The sequence below is a fragment of the Mustela nigripes genome, chromosome 5, assembly GCF_022355385.1.
Source record: "Mustela nigripes isolate SB6536 chromosome 5, MUSNIG.SB6536, whole genome shotgun sequence".
Taxonomy (NCBI): Eukaryota; Metazoa; Chordata; class Mammalia; order Carnivora; family Mustelidae; genus Mustela; species Mustela nigripes.
This window is the reverse complement of record NC_081561.1, coordinates 97,407,115-97,426,866: the sequence shown is the minus strand read 5'-3', so window position 1 is coordinate 97,426,866 and position 19,752 is coordinate 97,407,115. Positions and strand designations below refer to the sequence as shown.

General features: G+C 33.1%; 1 protein-coding gene across 7 annotated transcripts in view; it reads right to left on the bottom strand.

The window, feature by feature from the left end:
* SENP6 (SUMO specific peptidase 6) overlaps positions 1-19,752 on the bottom strand; it is a 124,672-nt gene that overhangs the window by 73,828 nt on the left and 31,092 nt on the right. For 3 of the 7 annotated variants that reach the window (XM_059400945.1, XM_059400948.1, XM_059400951.1), the window contains exons 4-6: positions 9,795-9,937; positions 8,527-8,631; positions 3,521-3,541 (exon numbers count right to left, since the gene is read on the bottom strand). In XM_059400945.1, the coding sequence (XP_059256928.1) occupies positions 3,521-3,541; positions 8,527-8,631; positions 9,795-9,937 (269 nt within the window). Of the gene's footprint in view, positions 1-3,520; positions 3,542-8,526; positions 8,632-9,794; positions 9,940-19,752 lie in introns of all 7 variants that reach the window. The other 4 variants (XM_059400947.1, XM_059400949.1, XM_059400946.1 and 1 more) reach the window with 3 other exon arrangements.

Below are 19,752 nucleotides of genomic sequence, written 5' to 3'. Positions count from 1 at the left end.
TGTGGCAAGACAAGTTATTCTTCTCATCCTCTATTTATTCTTCTTTTAAAAAAAAGTCTATTGCTGTTCTCAAATATGGCTGTACTCTGCTAAATAAACTTTAGGTTTGATTGGTCAAATTTACAATAACAACAGTCACTGAAATTTTGATTAAAATTCCACTAAATTTACTTTAAGGAGCACTGGTAACTACCAACCAGAAACATAACATAGGCCTCAAAGTCTTAGATACACTTATAAAGGATTTATAAATTATTAACTTTATTACTGGGTATTTAATTTTAGTTGCTGCTGTGAATAAAATTTTAGTCTCTCGCTATACAGCCAACTGATCAGAGATACATGAAGGAAACAATTAACACTATTAGTCTTGTAGTCTATCATCCTACTGCTCAACTTTATTATTTCTAAGGTTTTAGATCACTCTAATTCCAAAGAAGACAGTATTATATGAATATAATTTTATTTTCAAATTATCTTCAGACAGCAATTTATAATGTTACTATAAATTGGTACCACCTCTCTGTAAAACAACTCAGCAGTACTTCTGGAGTATTAAAAACATTTGTGACCTAATCTAAATAATCCTTTACCAGAGATTTAAGAGATTCATTTAGAAATTTATACACAAAGTTGTTCATGAATGTATCACATATAACAATAATGAGCTAATGGGTAAATAAATTATGTATATCTGCAAGACAACCTACTATGCATTCATTAAAAATCATTTTTAGAAGTCAACTTAATGACAGTGAAAAAACTTAGGACAAAATGTTAAGCAAAATCAAAATATGCAGCTGTATTTTTATTATGATTCCATGTGTGCTGGGTATATTAAAAAGTATGAAAAAAAATATTGGAAAGAAATGCACTGGTATCCTAATAATGTAATTTTCTATTTTGAGAGCTTCTAGAAAATTATAAAATCTCTATACTCGTCTTTTCAAACACACCCATTATGTAAACATTTCTAGTATTTCATATATTTTCTTTCATTGTATTCTATTCATCTTTGTACTTTATTATTGTTTCAAAATTCCCTACAATACACACATGCTTTTCAAAATTTTTAAATTTGAAAATCACTGTGTGCTTCAGTTTCACAATGGGTCAATGAATTGTTTATCTACACAGGAAAAAAAGAACAGCTCTAATACCAGTTTAAATATTCCAGATTGCTGGTACTACCACGTACACTGTATTCACAACCAATCTGTCTAGGAGTCAGAGAAGAATTTGAGTCATTCAAATTGACAAAGTCACCTACAACAACAACAAAAATGGTGGCAATTTTTTTAATTTTGCAAGCTCTAGATCTTAATATTGCTATTTATTATTTATTCCAGTGTGGTTTTAAACTCCATTGTGCCCAGTGTACATGTAGGAAAAAACCTGGAAAAGATTAATCTTCCACAACTACCTAGTTTTTGTTTATTAGATAAACCATTCTCTTGTAAATAAATCATTTAGTTCAGAGGTTTATAGTCTCTCATGTGTTGAAGGATAAAGATAAACGATCTTCTCCATAAAGATGAGAAAAAAGATGTGACTTAGTGTTCACAAGAAGGAAACAAAAAGGGTTATGTGAAAAGAAGTCACAAAGTAAAAAATGTATTGATGCAAAAGATCTTTTCACCTAATCTATGTCCAACAAAGATAAACACAAAATTATTTTATGCAAGGATCCAAAGGATTAATGGGCTAAATTCAACCTAAAGATAACTATACAGCTGAATAAAGCACCCAGGTACATTCACTATAACGTATTTTATAAACAGCTTCATATCTAGTCCCTGACAGTAAGCTTAATATAAAAGACTGAAAGATTTCAAGATCTGTTACTATTACAGAAATTTCAAATTTCACAGTATAAAAGTCAGTTTCACATAACTATCTCACTTGTTCCTACAAATCTTTAAAATTGGACAAATATTATCATCCCCATTTACAGTAAGTTATGTGCCTACAGGAATTGTTGATTACTCAATTCCACATCTTTTGACTCCTATTCCAGTATTATTCCAGTAAGAATGTAAGCTCCAAGAAGGTAGGGATTTCTGTCTGCTCCTAGAATAGTGCCTGGCACATAAAGTCATGAAATATTTGTCCGAATGTATCAATAAACAAATTTCCACTACAGAAACATGTGTAAGTCAAAACGTGCAAAAAATCAAATCCTCCAAGGCTATTGTGAAAAACCAAATAATCTAAGATCTTAACATTAATTTGAGAATATCAGAATATGAGAATACATTTTATCTGGTATAGCATACAGGGAAAGTATTTATATAAAACAAGAGGCTATTTTGAGTTGACTGTATAAAGAGTTATTTAATGTACATTCTTCGTTAATTTTATTTTAAAAATCTTATTAATGGTCTTCCAAGAAACATGTATTTAGTCACTTATGAGTCAAAAAGATGTCACCTACACCTGACAGAAAATAATGCTTTATTCAAAGAGAAAAATAGACACAATGGGAAAATAATTTTTCTTTCCCAGCAGACAGTAAATAATCTGCACAACCCATTCACCTAAAAACATGTAAGAACTGTGAAGTATTTCAGAATTATAAAATAAACCTAAAAATTTTGCTAACAGGACCACCTTTATATTTCCAAACCTTAAAGAACCTTAAGGAAGGTGGAATATATAGCATTTTATAAAACACTGCAAACTGTCCTCTTTGATTTCTCTACACCTTTATAAAAATTATGGAGTTAAAATTATATAATTAAACAAACTTAGAGAACTTACTTCCCTTCTTTTGACCTTCACCAATGACACTGTAAGTATTGGTTTAATACAAGGATTGTTAACCTATTTTTTGTGGCAAGATTCATAAAAAGCTTTTGTAATTCTCATAAAAGAAAAAAGATGTACAGGCACAAAAACTTCTACATAATATGCTGAGGAGAGAAGCTATTTTTACAAACATTTGCTTTAAAACAATTATAATCATTTCACTACTCAAAGAAACGTGCACTCTTAAAAAATGTGTTTCCTTGTTATTTACATCATTCAACACATCTGCTACAGGACGTGTGCCTACCAATGTTATCACAAAGGGAACAAACAGTGATCATAAATTCTGTTTGGGGTCAGAATAGAATACACTGATTTCTGGAATTTTAACTCCATGTGTAAGGTATTCTAATTCCATTTTCCTCCTCGACTCTATCTAGTAAAAAGTGTAAAAACAAAAATATTATTGGTAAAATATAACAAGATTTTAGTGCTATTAATGAAAACCACTAATCACTAAGGCATTAAAATGTTCTACTTCTAGAAGGAAAGCAGTCACATCACCATAAATATATAACCAAATTGAAAATTACGGTAAAACACTACCCACATAAGTCAAATATCACGTTATGCCATTAATGTTTCCTTTTACTAAAATAATTTACAAGCTTTATGATGAACTCTAATTCAATGGATATTTTTCAAAGCATAAAAATAATCTTGACATCTTACTGTTATATCCATGCTCTAATTTCATCAATATTAAGCTTACCTTTCCTTTTGGTCCAGACTGCTTAAAACATGAAAAAGAAAAAAAGTGTAAGAGGCAAGACCTCATTTTTGATATATCATTGTAGTTTTAGTAACTGTGGTCAATAAGGCAAAACTCTAAGGTGATTAATTCGTTTTAAACACATTATATATATGTTATATACCAAGTTTTGAACCTTGTCAGATATGTAAACTGTTTTTCAATTTTTGTTAATACAGAAAATAATTTATATCCAAACATATTTAAGAAAAAAGGATGTACAAAGAGATGAAAGATTCTTGAAAGAGCTTTATTTAACCATCAACCATTTGAGGATATGTTATTTTAGAGTAGTTACATAACCAGTCTTCTAAGAACAATATAATTTCCTGAAATGAAAGCTTTAAATTTTTAGTGGTTCCAATACTGTTACCAGGTGTGATAATTAGCTTCTAACTAAGAAAAAAAGAATTATTTTAAGGTTGAAACTTTTGTTATTTTAATTATTATTATTTAATTATTTTAAGGTTGAAACATAATGCCAGATGTTAAATATAGCACCATATGCTTTTGGACACAAGGAAAGGCCTGGGATTTAAAATCATGGCCTCCAATTAAAAACCCAATGTACAACAGGTCCATTCTTCACAGTTCATGGAAAATCTAAAAAGTTATCAGTATCAATTACTCAAGAGTAAAATTAGAAAAATCGTCAATTTAGAATAAGATTCATATCCTATAATTATTCTTTAATATAAAATGAACAAAATATTCAGAACTAATTATAAGCAAAACATAGTTTACAAATTCCTCAAGTCCCCATATTAACTCTAATATTCCTATAGCATGAAGCAAACAAAGTATCAATCCTAGTAAATTAAAAAAAAAAAAAAAGGTTATGTGGTTTTACATAAGTAACACTGGAAAGGTACTCCTATTTTAAAAGTTTTTCAATAGTAAAAAGTTGTAAGCTTACATGAAAAACATATTTGAAAATTTACATTTACAATTAAAAAAATGGGACAAGGATAATGTATAAAATAAATTTATGTTGGAGAAATGACAAAAGTGAGGGAATATTACCACCCCATTAAAGTAAATAAAACAATTATAAACGAAAGTTTAAATACAGTACACCTTATATATTTATTTCTACTGGAGCTCTATTTCCAGGAAACGTAAAATAAAAACAGGAAGTTAGGCATTAATACCTAATAAAGCCATTTTCAGCTCTACACTGTTGTGTCCAAGAAGTGAGAATTTAGTAGTCTCGTTTTTTGTTTTTATAAACTCACCTGTATAGAGTAAAGGAAAGAGATAGAAGATAGAGTAGCAGTAGAAGAAACAGGTTTGGTTCTTTCCAATAAAACAAGGGAGTTAGGAAGAAAACAAAAAACACAAAACAAATATATGTATATGCCCATGCTCATTTCTCTTATCCTTGAAGAAATTGCAATTATTAAGATATATCGAAATTAGTCACTGTGCTTCATAAGATTCCTCAATGTGTTTCTTGTCAAGTCCTGACCTAGAGCATACATATTAAGAAAAGCTTTTAAAAAATGGAGAGGGAAGCTATTATTAGTAATTAGGACTTTGTAAAAATGTCAACTTACATTCTTGTTGGACTATTTCATTCTTGTACTAGTGCTGTACTAGTGTTCTTAAAATTTTTTTTAAAAAGGAAGGAAAAAAGAGAGATTGATTGATTCTGGTATCCATGACCTGATTTAAGACTTCAAAAACTTTCAAACTGATGCTTTTCATTAATAATTAAGTCTTGCTTATTCCAGGAGCCCATTTTCCCATTTATGGATTATATATGCTTTTGCAGACATTCATTTTCCCCTATGGTCCTTACAAGTCTTTTCACCTACCCTTAATAAAAAACAAAAACAAAAAAAAGGGGGAAATGTAAACAAAATATAAGCCAGTAAATGTGCTCTTTTAGCAATTCTCAAAGAAGCGAGGAGGGGTGGAGATGGTATAGAGTTATAAAGATTTCTTTAATTTCTGTATTTCATCTTTCTATACTAAGAGTATCCTACTCCATTACTATTAGTACATAAACAACCTATCTTTTAAATATGATTTATATTAAGATTTGTAATAGCAATAAGAAAATAGACTGAAATCATAGTGTTCTCCCAAATAGTAGCTAATCTAATCAGGTATTTTAAGAATTTTCATTTATTCCCTTCAGATTAAAAAAGTGTGATGTACTTGTTCCTATATCTTAATAAAGAACTACAAATTATTCAAAATGCAGGTGTGATTTACTCTTAAAAGACAAGATATACCCCTCTCTCCAAGATGTGAATTACTAACTTGTGGCATTTCCTTTAATTTCAAATTAAGAGTTGAGTTGTAAAAACCAGGGTGCTGCAATGTCCACAATAGCCAAACTATGGAAAGAACCTAGATGTCCATCAACAGATGAATGGATAAAGAAGATATGGTACTTATACACAATGGAATACTATGCAGCCATCAAAAATGAACTCTTGCCATTTGCGACGATGTGGATGGAACTAGAGGGTATCATGCTTAGCGAAATAAGTCAATCGGAGAAAGACAACTATCCTATGATCTCCCTGATATGAGGAAGTGGAGATGCAACATGGGGGGTTAAGGGGGTAGGAGAAGAATAAATGAAACAAGATGGGATTGGGAGGGAGACAAACCATAAGAGACTCTTAATCTCACAAAACAAACTGAGGGCTGCTGGGAGGAGGGGGATTACAAGACGGGGGGTGGGGTTATGGACATTGGGGAGGGTATGTGCTATGGTGAGTGCTATGAAGTGTGTATCCCCTGGGGATAAAAATATATTATATGTTTATAAAAACTAAAAAATTAAAAAAAAAAAAACCAGGGTGCTCACCTCTTCTGAAGCCTGCAACTGTGCCAAAACTACACTAATTAAAACCAAAGGTTTAAAAAAAAGGAAAAATAAAGAAAATAAAACCAAAGGTTTGGTAGGAACCTTTTTTTTTTTTTTAACAGTAATAACCATCTTAGGTGAAGGTTTTCTTCATGCCTTTGAAGATGTGATTCCTACTACATGGAGTGTTCTCTTCTAGCTAGTTCATGCAAAAGCTTCTTTAATACTTCTTTGTGAATTCTTCACAGCTCCCTTCTCTGAAACAGCACTATGCAAACTGTATCTACTACACTGTGCTCACCATGTAATTATTTGTTTACTCATCTTTCTATCCTCTACCTTAATCAAACTTGAGATTGAAAGCAGGGACTTCGTCATATATACCTTTGACTACTCTGTACCACATCTATGCCTGGCAGGTAGCATAAAATCACTCAATGATTTTGAAGGAAGAAACTTAAAAACTCTCCATGAATTGTTTTTGAATGTCAAAATATTTTTAACAACACACTGTAGCGAGAATAAGGAATGTTTATTCTATAAATAACAGACAAACATAAATAGAATATGCTAACATGACTTTTCAGTTTTCCTTACTCCCCCTAGTTGTTGGTCAGGTATTTTCACTCAGGAGTGTTTCCTCTAAATACAAACAAATTCAGGGTTTTGTTTGTTTTTTTAAGAAATATTTTACTAGTAAATGTCATTTTCTCTTAACAGGATCTAATCTTTTATGCAGATACCAGTAATACATATGCAAGGTGTAACAGGTATCAAGACGTAGAATAAAACAAAACACAAACCAATTTCCAGAATGAAATCAGTTTTTAACATTACCAATGACGAAAGTAGAGCTGGAGAGAATAGGTCACACTGCAAATAATTCCAAACTAATAAATAAGCTCAAAAGCAATAATAATTTTGGTTGTAGAATATATCAGTTGATTATAAACCATAAATAATATTTCAACATGGACCAATTTTCAGAATATAAAAAAGACAAATCTTTGTCAGCAATGGATTCTATCAATGTGATCAGTGTGTGAAAAACACTATGTCTCTTCTTTTTGCCTCCCCACTAATTATTCTCCTTTTATTATTCTCATGTTTATGCCGTATGTCAGCTAGAGAGTTTGATTTGTGTACTTCACAGTAAAAAAGCAAATTTTTTGATATGTGCAGTAAGGTCTCTTTCTTTCTAGTTGAATTTCTAGAATATCTAATGTTATAATCTTTTATCTATAATAAAATATTTAAGCAAAAGAAAGATCTTAAAGTATGAGAAAGATTTATGGTTTTTAAGTTAAAAATCTATGCTATACCAAATCTATGTACACAGCAAATAAAGAAAGGGTTTCTGAGAGTCAGGACATTTTCTGAATAAGCAACAATCTGGATTGACATTTTAAAAAATGAAGAACAGCATTTAGCATAGATATCAAATCCTTAAATTTTACTATTTATAAAAATATTTTATATAACTATTCATAATGCAAAAATTATTTTATTGTTGGATGCTAAGAATTTCTCAGTCAGAATTGGCTCAGAACTGAAATTCAACTGAAATTTCATAATTCAAAAACGGTCATGAAAAACCCACACTTAAAGCAGTAAGATTTCCCGATTGTTACTTTCATTATTTCAAGGTTCAAGTATTACTTTGATGATCAATGAGAACCACCAAATCTACTAAAACCAAAATTTTCTCAGCTAAAACTAATAATGTGAGTTATTTTCGTACTATAAAATCCAATAAATCTTAGAAAGAAAGTAAGCTAATAACTGTAGTTATACTCATCAGAGCTAAACCACCAGCTGAAGATTTCTTGTCAAATGTTGTACAGTCAATGTTGTAAAATCAGATTAATTTAACTGGAATATAATGCAATAAAAAGGCCCTTATTTATGTCTCTACTTACAAATATGATTTATTCAAAAACAGTTATCTAATAATGAAATTCTAAAATACGAATTATTTCAGAGACAGGATTATCTTGTTACAGAGAAGAGAAACACAGTAAAGTTCCACAAAGTAAAAAAAATTGGTTAAAGGAAAAAGAAAAAAAAAATCTGCCAAACAATTAAAAAGGATGTACACCCACACATACACACACACACACACAAAGGCAATTCGAATCCTTACCTTTGAGCTGCTGTTTTTACTAGTGATATCTGTGCATTAGCATGATGAAAACGTCTACCATGAACTACAGTTCCGGAACACATTGATGCATTTTGTGCATTTTCACTGCAGATGCAAGAGACAAAGAATAATTTGAACTACAGAAAATTACACAAACATATGCAAAAGAAATCCTTTCAAATCCGTACACACATACACAAAAACCTTCACATTAAGAAAAATACATATATTTAAATATATTTATGTATCAATCCAACCCAAATGACCACATTAAATTGTCCATTAGGAGTTTTCCACTCTCTGAATTTGTCTCTGAAATGTTTCCAAAACAATTCATGAAAGATACAGAGTAGACGAACACTGTAATAGAAAGCAGGAACCCTAAATGAATGTTCTGCACTATATCTTATAAATTAATTCAGATATATTTTCTTTTCTTCTTCTCTATTAGGGACTATCCATATAAAAAGCTTTTAAACCATGAGTATTATAAAGTTTTCTTACATGCCAAAATAAAAACAAAATGTATTGCTGTAAAAGAAAAAAGAAAGTCAGAAGTCCCAAATTCTACTTCTGACTCTGCCACTGACTTCAAAGTTGCTTAGCCTTTATGTACCTCAGTTTTCTATCTATAAATTGACAAAATTGAAATGAAACAGGGATTTTCAAACATTTCTGGGACGTATAAGAGCCCAATCATATCAGTAACAGTGGGTCCCTATGAGTACCACAAAGGAAAAGTGGGTTGTATCTAGAAGAGAAGAGGAATTAAGATACCTTTAAAAAAAAAAAAAAAAAAAAAAAAAAAGGTTCCTTACTGAGACAATCCTGATTAAGTATCCCGCAGAGGAGACAGGAGCATTCTACCCTCCAATGCCTTCTACTTCTAATATTATGACCAAGACTTTACTAATTATGTGAGAGCAAGTTCATCTTATGAAATCCTATTCTACTGTATGTATATGTGTATATATATATATATATATATATACACAGAAAATATATCTGTATATATATATACAGATATGTATTATATTATTTTTATTAAAATACTGTAATATTTTTATTCAGAACCAAGAAATCACTGCAATCAACCCTAATCCCAGGATTCAAAGCAAAGAATACACACAATGGAACACTCTACCTCTTGGCATTGCTAACAGTGAAAAGAAAAGGTACAGTTTGGGTCAACTGGCCAAAAAGGTAGTTAGTTTTCGGTGTTAAACACTTTATCTTTTCTGTAGGAATGTGTAGTGAAGTGCCTATACCTCAATTTCTTATTGTTGCTCAACATGTTAAGTCCAATTGGGTTGCCTTTTAAGGGTTTTAAACTTTCAGCCTTGTTTCGTCTTGCACATGTCTTCCAGGGATCACCAGAACTGGTAGAAACAATTTCAGATTGACGATTTAACTGTAAAAAAATCCATAAATGTTGAAGAGTCAATAACCACCATAACATGATTGTTTGAAAACCCACTTACCAAAAAAGCTACAAAAATGTATACCAGCTATTATAGATGGGAGAGAGGGATTACAGTGGCATGAATTTAAGAATAATTCAACTGTAATTGAATTATTACTTTTTTTCCTAAGATTAACACAAATATGTAGGAACATGGATGTGTACAGTATTATTTCCTTTTCACTTAAAAGTCTCCAAAGGTATTTGAGATAATTAAAAGAGAAAAACAGAAGACTTGAGGGTAGAGTATCTTAGAATAGCTCTTTCCTAAGAGTAAAAAAAAAAAAATTTCCCTTGTTGCTTCTATCTGTAGGACAAGTACAGTCAAATATGGCAATAAGTTACCACTTCAACTCCTACAAGGAGTGTGGCCTTAACGTCAAAGTTTCTATACAAACACAGAAACTGAAATGTCTGGATACTTTCAAAGTTGCAAATGATCATGTAAACACATCAATAACAATCACTTTGGGGGGATCATAGTATGACAACAGGATGGGCATTTCTTGGGAAGTTCTTTTCAACAAAGAAACCAACTTTTATTACATTCATTTCACCAGATATTTAAAAGCTGCTTTCAGACTCATTGAGAAGAAAAATCTTCAGTTCTGAGTGATAAATGACCTAAACAACACTTTAAAAAAAATCAGTTATCTACTTGATTTTGAAACAATAAGTTTAGTATTTTATTTCTCACTCATTTATAAAATACAGTCATAAGGAGAAAGGAACATGGCTCTCCCGCCCCCCACTCGTTGATCTCCATGGAAACCTAACAGAGTTCCCTAAAAAAATAGCTCCCTCAAAAAAAGGTCCTCCTGAGTACAGAGTTCATTGTGTCAATACCATTCCTATTTTTAGGCATATCTACATGACAAAGTTCCAAAAAAGACCAATTTTTGACACATCATTTCTCCTCTTCAAGACATTTCTTTACTTCCTAATCTTTTACAGCCATGGGCTTCAGACTCCTCCACTTCTGGTAATAGTAGATTAAGTAATGCAGATCATTTCCTTCTACTCTCTGAAAACAACTAGAAAAATGCTAGACAAAATACAAATTTAAAAAAATGTATGTTTGAGACGCCTGAGGGCTCTGGAAGTAGTGAATAATAAAGAATTAAGATAGGAACAAGAACCGCAGAGCTCTAAACCCAGATTTGTATTTTCCCCTGAGGCACCTCTTGATTCCAGAAGATGCAACTGAGAGGCTAAAATGAACTTCCATCAGAGCGCTAGAGACACAAAAAGTGGAGATGAAGATCCACCACATAGGAAGGGCCTCATAAACCCCTCAAACTTTGGATCAGAATTACAGCCTATGAGTAACAGTCATTGTATAGACTGAAATCCACCTTCCAATGATCTCAACCTTCAGTTCAATTAAGGCAGTTCTCAAATTTTTAGTGTAAATCAGAATTACCCGAATGGTCTGTTAAATGCTGTGTCCAAACTTTTACAGTTTATTCTTATTCATTAGGACTGGGGTGATCCAAACAATCTGTAATTCTAGCAAGTCCCCAAGTGATGCTGGCAATCAGAGACCATACTTGGAGAACCACTGAATTAAGATGATCTGAGACAGAGATTGCTAATGTTCCTAGTAACTAGCCAGAAGTAAATATATATCTCCTCCAGAAACAGGTTATTTTCTAGGCCTCAAAGTATCTCTATGACTTTTCATATGCAATATTTACTATTCATAACAGGCTCAAAGAGAATAGACAATGTGATCAAAACCAAGATAAACAACTAATAACAGAAAAAAAAAATAGGGGATAAAAACACTTGAATTATTATACTCTTTTGTTTCTGTTAGTAGGAAAATACAATCACTTTTGCATTTGGGGACCTTTTTCATAGGAAATAAAGCATTATTGTGGAAATAACAATTTAGGAATCAAACAGACTTGTCTTTCAGGCCAAGTAACTTTCCTTGTAATCATGGGGTTATTTCATGCATTAACAAAAATACACACAAATCGCTGAGCCCTGAAATGGGCAGATAGGCAGGAATTCAGTAACCAGTAGTTCCACTCAATTAGAAATACAGATATATTTTCTTAGAAAGTTCATAGATTGGGGCTCCTGGGTGGCTTAGTTGGTTAAGTGCCCAAATCATGTTTTTGGCTGAGGTCATCATCTCACGGATGGTGAGATCGAGCCCCACGTCAAGCTCCATGCTCAGCACCGAGTCTGCTTAGAGATTATCTCCCTCTGAGTCTCCCCCATCAAATTAACTAATTGATTATAATAAAGCCCATAAATTATTTTATCATAAACAAATGGTCATTATGATACATTCAGCTGATAAAAATTAGACCTATCCGGTCATTATGACATTGGTCTAGTCCCATGTTATTTAAAAAAAAAAAAAACCCTAAATCAATGAAGAGTTGTAAAAGTATGGTTCACCGGACCAGAGAACCAGCATCCTTTGGGAACACTTAAAATGAAAATTAGCAGCCCCACTCCAGATCTCCTAAATCAGAAACTCTGAAGTGGGGTCCAGCAATCTTATTATCAAACCTTCCAGGTGATTCTGATGTACACTAACACAGGAGGACCACTGCTTTGGATGATTTTGATACATATCTTGTTAGAAACCTCAGAAGCATGAAAAAAATGGTTATCACTCATCATCAGGGAAGTAAAAATCAAAACCACAATGAGGTATCACCTCGCACCTGTGAGAACAGCTAAAATTAACAACTCAGGAAACAGATGTTGGCAAGGATGCAGAGAAAGGGGACCCCTCTTGCACTGCTGGTAGGAATGCAAACTGATTCCACACTCTAGAGAATGGTTTGGAGGTTACTCACAAAGTTAAAAATAGAACTACCCTGGGGCACCTGGGTGGCTCAGTGGGTTAAAGCCTCTGCCTCCTGGCTCAGGTCATGATCTCAGGGTGCTGGAATCAAGCCCCGCATCGGGCTCTCTGCTCAGCGGGGAGCCTGCTCCCTTCCTTTCTCTCTCTGCCTGCCTCTCTACCTGCTTGTGATCTCTGGCAAATAAATAAAATCTTTAAAAAAATAAAATAAAAATAGAACTACCCTATGACCCAGCAATTGCACTACTATTTAACCAAAAGATACAAAAATGCTGATTTGAAGGGGCACATGCACCCCAATGTTTATAGCAGCACCATCAACAATAGCCAAATTACAGAAAGAGCCTAAATGTCCGTCGACTGATGAATGGATAAAGATGTGGTGTGTGTGTGTATGTGTGTGCAATATATATATATATACACAATAGACTATTCCTCAGCCATAAAAAAGAATGAAATCTTGCCATTTGCAAGGATATGGGTGGAGCTAGAGAGCATAATGCTAAGTGAAGTAAGTCAGAGAGGGTAAGGGAAGGAAAAATAAGTAAGATAAAAACAGAGAGGGTGGGGCACTTGGGTGGCTCAGTTGGTTAAGCAACTGCCTTTGGCCCAGGTCATGATCCTGGAGTCCTGAGATCAGGTCCTCCATCTGGCTCTCTGTTCAGTGGGGAGTCTGCTTTTCCTTCTGACCCTCCCCTTCTTGTGCTCTCTCTCTCAAATAAATAAATAAAATTTTTAAAAAACACAAAAACAAAAACAGGGAGGGAGACAAACCATAAGAAACTCTTAGCTACAGAGAACAGACTGAGAGTTGCTAGGGGGAGGAGAGTGGATAGATGCACTAAATGGGTGATGAGCATTAAGAAGGGCACTTATTGGGATGAGCACTGGGTGTTATATGTAAGTGATGATCACCAAATTCTACTCCTGAAACCTATACCACACTATATGTTAACTTACCTGAATTTAAATAAAGATATAAAAGTAATAAATAAATTAAGATCGATAAAGTAATGCACAGCAAATGGTAACATAACTACAATACTTGAAATTCTCATTGAGAGAGCATAGTAAAGAAGACATTCTGACTAATATAACCGAAAATGATTTGATGATATTCTCAAATGAAATATAACAGTGAATTTTATGTAACCTTTTATGTTACTCAGAGTCTTATAAAGTAGACAGCACAACATCAAAATACAAATGAATGAACGTATTTCACCAGTAGTCTAATCATTTTGACCCAACTTCATAGCCTCTGATGACTTGATACAAAATTTAGACTATTTAAAAGATTGCATGTGTTATAAAGAACTATACATAATACTTCTTATAACCAGAATTTTCCTACGGATTGTTGAGAGAGTTCTAGATGATATTCTTTGTCAAAATCTCATATTGGTACTACTCTCTATTATGGAAACAACCTTTCACCTTAGCATTTAATAAAGTGAAGTGGTAGAGTGTCAGAATTTGGTAGAGTATTTTTTGAAAGATTGAACAACCTATCTGCTTCAAAAAATTCTATTCTCTACTGCTTATAGAACCTAACTAAGGCCCTTCCCCAAATGGTTCCTGATTAGACTTGATTTCCAGATCATTCTGGGGCAGGAATATCCATTCATTTGGTGCCATAAGTCAGTCAGCAAATATATATCCCATGCCTATGATGTACTTATTTGTCCATGCTCTGAGGAAGCAGCACTAAGCAACAGTAAGCAGCCCCCAGTTTGAACAAAGCCCTTTTGTCATGAAAGACCCGAAACAAACAAAAAATCCAGTGTACTTAAGCAGAGAAAAAGGGATAGGGAACATTGAGACTGGGGAGAGGAGTAGAAAGATCCTCCAGGAGATATTTTACCAAAGAGGATGAAGTTTTAAAACACCATTTGGCGGGACACCTGGGTGGCTCAGTGGGGAGCTTGCTTCTCTCTCTGCCTGCCTCTCGCTCTCTTGTCTTTCTCTGACAAATAAATAAATAAAATCTTTAAAAATAAATAAAACACTCTCTGGCAGGATGTGTGAGGTACCTGTAGTAAGATGTCCACAGACTGTGAGTTCCACACAACAAAATGAGATCATAAATTGAACTCAAGTTATACAGGCTAGAGAACCGGGCACAAGCTGGGGAGAACAGCATTATCTGAACTAGTTTAGATGGTTTTAGCTTTAAACTTTTGTGTGAAAGGATGAACTTAGGGATATACTTTACAGAAGTATATATGAGCTACATGGTGTAGCAGACTTGACTGGGCCAGAAAATTCCAACTAGCCTCCCAAATATAATATTTATATTTCAATATAAACCCTCAATCTTTGCACATGCTGTAATAAAAGTATTTAACATTAAAACAGAATCTCAGAAGCAAATTCCACTCCTATCTAGGCAATTATGAAAATTAGTATTTAGTGAACACTTAGTATGAATAGGCATTATGTAAGTTACTTTATATTCAATCTCCTTATTTTAGACATTTCAGTAGTTCTTTAGATTGTGATTCAAACAACCACACCTAAAACATCAGGCCAACTACTTGCTGCTATTGAGTGATGGGATTAACACATTCAAATTTCGCACTTCAGTTCTCTTCTCTCAAAATCTCTGCACGTAAGTCATTTAAACTTTACTGATATTCTATCCCTCTGTTACAAAATTTATTGAACTTAAAAAGCAAAGTAACTTGTCCAAACTAGCTAAATGGCTTTAAACATTTAAAGACTGGTCTGATTTCCCATGCATGAGGAATTTTTACAGTGTTTAGAGAAATAAAAATAGGATGCTTAACCAAAAAAAAAAAAAAAACAAAAAACGCTAAGACAAACTGTGTTATTCAAGAAGAATTCATCATTAGGATACAAAATATCTCAAAAACAAAGGAACTGTGCTAAATACTCCTTTATATAAATGTAGAAAGTTAATCTTCCCTCTTAAGAACTGTTTAAGCCAAAATTATCATACCTAATATGCAGGTACATAACTCAGGTAATTCAACCATATTTGGTTAAATGCCCATACATTTTCAAAACTTTTTTGAGAAAGCATTAGGGCACAGCAACAAACAAACCAACAAGCTCACCATTAAAGCAAGAGGATCTATATAACTAAATTCTTAAATTTGCCAATTCCACTGCCTATAGGTTACTATTAAAAACTACATACACTTCAGTTGGCAACAGAAAACCACTACTTTAAGCTTTGTAAGAGATGATTTATCTAAGAAAATCTCTTACTATACCATCAAATTACCTTAGAAAAAGTTCCCTACCACTGCTACACTTAGGAGGTAGCTCCAGGAAGGGTGGGGGTAGGGGGAGAATTTATTCTACAGGAGAATCATAGGATATAAAGTTGTAAAGATTCTCTTCACACAAGTGTAGATCTATAGGACATAATTCTAGCTTGCAGAACACTTAAAAATAACTACTGAATTAAAATACAACATATAAATTATTTTAAATCCCTAATACATCTACTTCTCTCTGCCTAATAATTTTTATTTTCCCTCATTTTATTTGCGCTCTTAATTTGCTTATCTACATCAAATTCCTGGGAGAAATAACATAAATAAATTTAAAAAATCAAGCCATTCATTTATGGATGACTATTTCACAGAGAAGAGAACTACCACTACTCAAATTCAAGATAATATATTCAGTCTGGAGGTTCCCAAAAAACTTTAATTTTCCTTCCCGTTTGCCTCTCCCCCTTCAATAGCCTAAGACAGTTTTTTAGCTAATGCAAGCAGAAGATCAGGAGAACAACCATCTATCTTACAACATCCTATGAAGTGGACATTAGCATGCCTAGAATATGATACTCTCTGTCTAACTAACTCAAATATTTATTACCCATCCAAAAAAGCTGTTTCTCTTAACTAGGTATCAATCTACATAGAATGCCTTTACATGGTAAAGGTAAAAACAACAGGATAGGGATCAGCAAAACTTTTTTGTAGAAGGCCACCTAACAAGTACTTTGTGGGTCACACAACCTCTACTGAACTCACTCAACTCTGTGCAACTAATTCAAATCTGTGTTGTACCATGAAAGCAGTAATAGACAATACATAAACAAATGAACACAGCTGATTTTCCAATAAAATCTTATTTATGAAACAAAATTCAAATTTCGTGGAATAGTCACGTAGCATTCTTTTGACTTTGGGGGAAACCATTTAAAAATGTTTCTTAGGCCATGGGCTATAGGCCAGATTTGGCCTCTGAGCCTTAGTTTGCCAACTTTGTATTATATTACTCATTAAGTAACAAATGAGTACAGTCAGTTACTAGAATTTAAGCTCCATAGGAAAAAGAAACTTGTCTATTTTGCTTGCCAGCAAAATATTTCATTGGGACTGTGGAAATGTGTAAAAATTATCAATATGTGGTTACCATCCACCCAAACTTACCAGACATCAAATAAGTCAATTTAACAACAAAAAAAACAAGTATTCAGGATATTTAGCACCTAAGAACTTCAGAAAATAACCTAAAAGAATCTATTAAAACAAGAATCTATTAAATAAGATACATAAAATGTACATTAAAGACATTTAAATTCTTAAAAACAAAATGGATATTGAAACAATAAATAGAATAGAATTAGACACTAGGGAAAAAACAAAATTTTGAAAGAGAACCAACAGAAGTTCTACAAATGATAAATGCTTCCCCCCCCATCCCACCTTTTTTTTTAAAGGGGCACCTGGGTGGCTCCGTCAGTTAAGTGTCTGACTCTTGATTTCCACTCAGGTCTTCATCTCAGGGTCATCAGTTTAAGCACCATGCTGGGACTCCAGACTTGGTGTGGAGCCCACTTTAAAAAAATAATTTAAAATTTTTAAAAAGAAAAAAGATGAATCCAACGGAAATATTAAATAGCAGATTAAGACAAAGATAAAGATAAAACGTAGTGAATTACAAGACAGAGCTGAGGAAATTACCTAGAATATGGTATAGGAATGATTTTGTTCTTTACTCTTTATCCTTTTCTTTTTTTTAAAAGATTTTATTTATTTATTTGACACAGAGATACAGCGAGAGAGGAAGCCCAAGCAAGGGCTGTGGGAGAAGGAGAAGCAGGCTTCCCGCTGAGCAGGGAGCCCAATGTGGGGCTTGATCCTAAGACCCTGGAATCATGACCTGAACCCAAGGCAGACACTTACCGACTAAGCCACTCAGGTGCCCCCTTTTTTTTCTTTTGTATATAAAATACAAGTTAAAGGATATGAAAAAATGATATTATTATTAATTCTAATAACAGTTCTAGAAAGAATAATGTGGAAAAGTAATATCCACAGATATAATGATTAAAATTTTTCCAGAACTAATGAAAGACATGTATTCATTATCTAAAGAGACACAAGGAAACTGCAGAAGCCCAAAGGTAAACAGATTATTCTGTGAAAGGGAAGGGGAAGAATACTAACACATTTTTAATCCAAGAAAAAGCCTACTCCTAATTTCATGCTCATTTGAGAAGAACTCTATCAGTTTAAACCAATGATCCATATGGACCTATATATTAGCCATTAAAAATCCAAGAATATGTAACCCCTTAGGATATACAAAGACTTTCTGAGGGAATCAATTCCTAAATCATCAATCTCCATTTTTATACTTTCTTAAAACCGATTTACTTTAAAACTCATCTACAGAAACCCATCTATAGATGGGTAGGTATATCCTAGTAGGAATGTGTATTTAAACCCATCTATAGAAAAGGCATTATACAGTACCTCCTTTCCCAATAAACCTTTATCTGTTTTACAAGAGAAAGACATAATTCTCACCTATTGTATTAGAATCTAAAAACTTCCTGAAAGGAACAACTAGAAATACTTGGATATCTTTTGGCACAAAAAATAGTAGGAGGTCTTCATATCTTTCCCCGTTTTATAAATATTTCTCTTAAAATACATGTATTTCTAACCATGGGTCAAAAACGATATTCTAGACCAAGCTTATTAGATTTCCTTAATTTGATTGCAAAATGGAAAACAAAAGTGATAAAAATTTGCACTTACCGGCTCTGTATATTCTATTCCAATTATAATCAAGAAAAGCATTGTCCCAAGGAGAAAATCAAATGAGAACTCAAAGAAAACCTAAGGGTTTTTTTTTTTGTGTTTGCTTTAAAGATTTTATTTGCTTATTTATTTGTCAGAGAGAGAGAGAAAATGCACAAGCAGGCAGAGTGGCAGGCAGAGGCGGGGAGAGAGAAGCAGGTTCCCTGTGGAGCAAGGAGCCCAATGCAGAACTCAATCCCAGGACCCTGGGATCACGGCTACTCACTCATAATCGACTGAGCCACTCGGGCGTTCCGAAAGCCTAAGTTTTTTTTGCTTTTGTTTTTGTTTTAAAAGATATTATTTATTTATTTGACAGACAGAGATCACAAGAAAGCAGAGAGGCAGGCAGAGAGAGAGGAGGAAGCAGGCTCCCCGCCAAAGCCCGACGCGGGGCTCCATCCCAGGACCCTGAGATAATGACCTGAGCCGAAGGCTCACCCATTTTAAGAAATACCCACTGAGCTACCCAGGAGCCCAGAAAGCCCAAGTTTTTAAAACAAGACTGTAATCTGCTGTGGCTTATTACAACCAAGTAACAAACTCAGGTCAAAACAACAAGGTTGTATTTTTCTACCCTAGAATTCTGAAGTGAAATGAAATGCTTGCCATGAAGATACATATTAAATTAAATATATATATATTCATTCATTCCATGGAATAAATGAACAAAATATGTAGTTCCAACATTTTAAAAAATACACAAAACAAAAATTACAAAATAGTTCACAAAAAAATATATCATATTGGCAGAAGTATCCTGCAGTTAACAAGATTTCAGTTTTTTTAATTATTTCTCACAGTATCTAGTTAAAAAAAAAAGGGAATCTAAAAGTAGCAAGTATAATTATTGGTCACTTGTC